This window comes from Mirounga leonina, unplaced genomic scaffold, assembly GCF_011800145.1.
Source record: "Mirounga leonina isolate KUSES-001 unplaced genomic scaffold, KU_Mleo_1.0 Mir_82, whole genome shotgun sequence".
NCBI lineage: Eukaryota > Metazoa > Chordata > Mammalia > Carnivora > Phocidae > Mirounga > Mirounga leonina.
Window position 1 is genome coordinate 29,805,693 of NW_023270825.1, and position 6,357 is coordinate 29,812,049.

General features: G+C 34.9%; 1 protein-coding gene across 6 annotated transcripts in view; it reads right to left on the minus strand.

The window, feature by feature from the left end:
- The window catches only part of PCNX1 (pecanex 1), a 238,294-nt gene that overhangs the window by 100,827 nt on the left and 131,110 nt on the right, over positions 1–6,357 (minus strand). For all 6 annotated transcript variants that reach the window (XR_004677042.1, XM_034992840.1, XM_034992837.1 and 3 more), the window contains 2 exons: positions 3,026–3,084; positions 1,077–1,292 (listed from right to left, as the gene is read on the minus strand). Coding sequence is in view for 5 of the 6 variants with exons in the window: in XM_034992840.1 (XP_034848731.1) it covers positions 1,077–1,292; positions 3,026–3,084 (275 nt within the window). In the remaining variant the exon portion in view is untranslated. The remainder of the gene's footprint in view (positions 1–1,076; positions 1,293–3,025; positions 3,085–6,357) is intronic.

Here is a 6,357-nt window from a genome sequence, read left to right on the forward strand (position 1 = left end):
TGACTAGATACTATGTATTCTAGTGGTGAGTAGTAGGTGTGGTGGTGTACTGGGTGCTGACTTTCAGATGAGTTCAGCTGGATTCGATGTGAACATCAGGTAAGACTCTAGAGAGATGGAATTAAGGTCTTGGGTTCTGATGGAGAGGCAGAAACAAACCATAAAACAAGAACAGGACATTTTGAAAGAGAGAGATTGGATGACTAAACAGATCACAAATGAATAACAAACATCAATATTTACTGCCTTAATCTGAGTGTCACAGAAGTACAATCTTATTTCCAGTGAATGGAGTAATTTTAGAAAAGTACTTGTTCCATTAACAAAGATATTACCCAACAAAGGTCCAAACCTTCCGATTCAACATCGGGGTGAAAATAAAGCTATAGGGTTTAAGTCTGATTTGATCCTCTTGTTAGCCCATTTTAGGAGCCATCTTGGGCCTATCGGGTTTGAACTGGCTTCTTGTGGCTTCTTCGTTTTGGAGTACTGTCAGGATAGGCCTCTGACTTTCCTAAAAGCTGGCCCTGGCTTCCTCTTTACTGACCTCCAGGCATCCGCTTAGAACCTAACCAACTGCCTACTCTAACAGCTGCAGAGCACTGTGAATGCACTAAATGCCACTGACTTACTCCCTTTAAAACTGTGATTTTAATGTTTCACTTCAAAACCAAAATTTGTGGAAGACAAAGGTTTGGTATCTACATGAAAGTACTTGGTTAGCTACACACAAAAACACGGCATTCTATGCTCCAGCCATCTAACAAATGAACACAACTTCTCACAAAGAGAATAGCAAGAGAGCAAGCACAAAACAACAGAAATTAAACATCACCAGGAAAATAGTGAGTTATGCAAGAATGATGCTACCTTCACATATTTTAGCATACCACAAAAATGATTTTTCTCTGAACGTGAAATTTGGAAAAAAATCTAATAATTGCTCTTTTAACAACTCTTCTCGTTCCACAACTCCAAACCATCTAACTTTATGCTAATTTTTAATTTGAGATGTAAACACATAAAACTCAGATGTCACAGGAGTACGTTACAGAAATAAAAGGTGAGCATCTTACCTCTGAATTCAAGTCCCCGCAGCTGGAAAGTGACCAACCCATTGCCTATCTCTATAAGGTGTACTAATGCATTGAGGTAGTCAGAGGCAAGAATGAAACAGTCCCCTGTACTGTAGTTTCCCCATCGTCCTAGGAGCAAATCACCACAGAGACTGTGTTGTAGGGATCTGGTTAAATGTTCATAAAAGATGGAATTCAGATTGTTGTCATCTGATCCTGTAAGAAGGAATTAAATATGTTACATTTTTACCCTAAGTCTTCATTATATCAACAAAATATTAAAATATTAAAACTAATTTCTAGTTAGGATTGTATCTATATTTTCTTGACAAGGAAAATAATATTAACACCTTACAATACCGATATAAAAATGAAACACAGGGTAATGAGAAAAGTTTCAGAAGTTAGAGTTAGAAGTCACATAACTTCTCTGATCTCTGACTCCCATCCATAAAATGTGGGAACTAGATTAGATGAAATCTAAGGATTTTCACCTCTTCAATAACCATGACCTCTTCTATCACTATTCAATGAACTCCCAACTTATAATGAAAACCACATAAGAGAAATGAACAAGATAAAAGGAATTCAGGATTAGAACAAAAAGATACATTAAAAAAGAAAGTGGGTAAAGGAATACAAAATTTGAACAAACAAGACAGCCCAAAATGAATAGAAGCTGGTCAAAAAAAAAAAAAAAAAAAAACTATCCCCAAAACAACAAAAAACCCCTGAATATTGAGATGGCTGAAACTAGCTTAATAGAAATAAACTATATATACAGAAACAGCAGCAAAGAACCTATAATATTTATTAGAGTCATTCTTTAAGAAAAAAAAATTGGGATAAAACTAGCCATCTTTAGAAGTAACCCAACCAAAGCAAAATCTGTAAACAGGTACCCATAGTATAATACTGGAAGAAAGCAAAATACACAAAGCTTACTATTTTAAACTCAGCCTACAAAATAAAATAATGAAAAGGGTACTCCAGATACTAATTCAGTAAGATGGTCATATCTAATGCCCTGTCTGCTCATTTCAGAAGTGTACATTCAGGTCTTTTTGATATGCAGGATGGCATCATTAGCATCATGAGAATTCTAAGCCCCTTATACATGGACATATTAGAGCTGGGATGGTTGTTTACCAGAATGTGATAATGACAGGCATTATCAAGTAATTAGTCCTCTTTAATCCAATTTTATAATTATAAAACTATCTGATTATTGTTAATTTAGTTTCTCAAGTAGAACAGTTGAAGGAATCAGCATTTGAAGGAATCTGAGAATCAAATGGATACAAATGCTCCAGTCTATCTGAGAGTAAGATTTCTTTTAGTAAATTAATACACTGGAATTCTGGATAATTTCTTATGGTTGGATTAGTGAGATTCAGCCTGTGTGTGTCAGATTACTAACAGGAAGGCGGACAAAAGCATGTTTCTCAAATGATGAAACTAAGGAACCAGACTTCAGACAACGGTATCACCACCAAAGTGCCATCCACTGAAACTCTACCTTGAGGGCTATTTGGCTGCCCCACATGACATCTCTACATTCAACAAACTAAATGAAATTAAATGAACATTTACCTAAACATTCGGAGAAGCGGGAGAAGCAAATATATTAATACACCTGTTGGTCAGACTGCATACACTTTGATACACTTGACCAGTTTTACTTTAACTGTTCTACTTTTTAAACTATGTAAGAACAATCTTTGAATGGCATTTTTTTTATTCCTATGAACATTCTTAAAATGCATTTTATAAAAGATGGGTTAGATACTTGAATTCACACTTTGCTAAAGCAGAACAAGAAGCAAAGGATATATGGTCTTTAAAAAATGACCACTTGGAACTCACAGAGGATTCCCAACAAGTCAGGAGTGAAATATATATATATAACAAATTCCTTAGACTTGCTTCTTTACTCACAGAGCTTTTACCTGGATTTCTATCAAGCTGGGAAGCCAATCTGGTATTTGAATGATCCACCCGCTTTGTGCTGAAGAAGGCAAAACAGAACATTTTTAGTAACCTTCAATTAAAAAGGAGAAAACTGTACAAATAAAGATTATCACTTCATAAATATCTGAGAAAAACCTATGATTGGTATATATTGATAAAATTCCTCATGAGCGTACTTTTAGGGATAAGGTTTTTTACTTGCCCACCTCCATCATAAACATAGCAGTTTTTACCTAACTGGTGTTTCACTGAACAGGGTAGAAAGACATTAATGAGTTCAATTAATTCATTAATGAGTTCAAGCCCCCCCCAATTGATCAGGATGAAACATGTGTCCTACATGCAGTTCTTAGAAATACACAGTGCATGAAACATTCTGTGCAAGGAGAAGGTGCATTTATTAATGTCCAGTGGTACAGTGTTCTTAGAACAGTGGTTTCCCTGCTGCTGAAGTGTGTCTCTAGCGGTTGGGAGGGTGTATTACAGTCCTATAAGTAAATGACAGGGGGGTTACAGTAGTTGGCAGGCTATTGTTATTGATGATTTTTATGGGTGGATTCCATAGGATGAGATGTTAGATCTTATGGATAGGGATCCTCATTAAGTGCCCATAAAGAGTGCTTTTTCTGAGTTTAATAGTAGATATATTTTTATTACTTCTAATAGCACTCCTTGTACTTGGTATTCCAATGAGCAGTGCATTACAATATAAATAGTAAATGCAGTGCCTGCATTTTATCCGTGTGTTGATGAGGATTTGAGAATGGAAAATGTTGGCAATGTCTCCACAAATTGTACACTGGAACATCCAAATAATAAATTTTATTTTTTATTAAAAAAAAAAAAAACAACAACAAAGAACACTGGTTTCCAAAAATATGGTCCACAGAAACCAAAGCAGGGGACTCAAGATCCTTTTAGGGAGTTTTCCAGATCAAAATGATTTTCATAATACTGAGCCGTTGTTCACTTTTTCACTGTGTAGATGATCGCATTAATGGTGCAAAAGTAATAGTGGGTAAGGCTACGGGCACTTCAACATGAATCAAGACAGTGGCACCAAACTGTATTTTTCACTGCCAAATATGCACAAGAAAAAATAAACAAAAATTCAAGTTTTGCTTTAAAATGTCTTTAATGAAGCAATAAAAAAATTAATTTTATTAAATCACAACCCACCACTCAGTAAAGTCTTTTTAATATTGTGTGTAGCAAAATACACATAAAGCACTTCTGCTGCATTCTGAAGTAGGATGGTTGTCTCAAGGGAAAGCATTCATGTAGTTACTTGAATTGCAAGCTGCATAAACTCTTTTTTTCATGGAACACCATTTTTACTATGATTATTCAGACTTGCATACTTGACAGACATTTCTCAAAAATGAAGAAAGTGAGTCTGTCCTGTTGGCAATAACAAAATTCAAGTTTCTAAGCAAAAATTAGAATTTGGGAAAATGTATATATATTTATCAACAAGCTTGATAGCTTAGTAATACTTAAACACTTTTCTTTAGAGATTGGTGGGGATATGAATGAATACTTTTTTTAATATTATATAATGAAATGTATCAAGATCTTGATCAAGATCAAGAATTGTTAAGATCTACATTACCCAGTGAACCAATATTTTCTAAATGATCAATAAATGCTGTTATAAGATTATGCATGGGTAAAAGATCCATTCAACGTGTAACAATTATCAGTGGATTTTGATGTAACACAGTTCCAAAAATTCATGGGGCCAAGGGCAGGCCGCCCCAAGATGGGCCACTTTGACATGAACATTATTTTGAATTAAAATCAATCAAGGGGCGCCTATGTGGCTCAGCCAGTTAAGTGTCTGCCTTCGGCTCAGGTGATGATTCCAGGGTCCTGGAACTGAGCCCCGTACTGGGCTCCCTGCTCAGCAAGGAGCCTGCTTCTCCCTCTCCCTCTCCGTCTCGCTCTCAAATAAATAAAATCTTTCAAAGAAAATAAATAAAAAATAAAAGCAATCAAAACTCAGCAGATTCAGGAAAAAAAAAAACAAAAAACCTCAACTGCTTGCTTATATCACGAAGAAAGCTATTAACAGAGATTCGTCTTTACCTAAGAAACTTATCTACAAAATGGGGTAACCTTTGTTTTCCAAACATCTCCTTTCATCTTCTTGCTAATGATCTTTCTCCCGTTTGTATCCTAAGACCCTTACCCCTCTCCTTAATTCACAGAAGCATCATGTTACCTGTCTTTGGAATTTCCATGTCTGTGTGAATTCCCCGTATGTGCACATTAAATTTGATTTTCTCCTGTTTATCTGTCTCATGTCAATTTGATTCTTAGTTGAACTGGAAGGACCTTGAAAGGCAGAGGAAATTCTTCTTCCCCAACAATAGATACGGTTTTAGACTCTATACTGCAACTAATTTTTAGGAACTACCATGTGTTGACTTTTAGTGAAGGATCAAAGAAAAATATCCACAATTGTCTAAAAAGGCTATTACAATACTTCTTTCTTTTCTAACTATGTGTCTGTGTGAGGCCAGATTTTCTTCATATACTTCAACTAAAACAACATATTGCAACAACAGATTGGCTGCAGAAGCAGACAGGAGAATCCAGCTGTCTTTTACTGAGCCAGACACTAAAGAGATTTATAGAACTACAAAAACAGTGACACTCTTCTCACTGATTATTTTTGGTGATGTGGAAAACATAGTAATTTTCATTACAAAAAATATTATTTATATTTACACATAATGGATTTATTGTTGCTATTTTTAAACTAATTAATAAACATTTGAATTTTTCTGAGTGTTGACTTCTAATACAGTAACTATCTGTAGATAAAACCTGTATCAACAAAAACTCGTTGGAGACTTTAATAACTGTGAAGAGAGTAAAGCGGTCCTGAGACCAAAACTGTCACCACAGACATTATTTTGAGCTCAGTTTAAGTTAGCTGAGAAGAAGAGAATATAAACAACACTGAAATTCATAAAAGAGAAACACCATGTATGGTTTTAGATAAAAGACCAGAGCAAAAGCTTCAAATCCCCAAGCTAGTCCATTGTGTAAAAGGTGAGTCTACTACTTTCACTTATTATATACGCTAACGTGTAAAAGTATAGAAAGAAAAGAAGCAGTCAAGGAAATGGCCTGTAGAATTAAAAAGTAATATAAGCTCTTTCTGAATCAATATGTTAATACATGTTACAAGCCTTAATATGTTTAGGCTCCATGACTCAGTAATTCCTCTTTTGAATAATCTTTCTTAAATTAAAAAAGAAAGAAAGAAAGAAAGAAAGAAAGAAAGAAAGAAAGAAAGAAA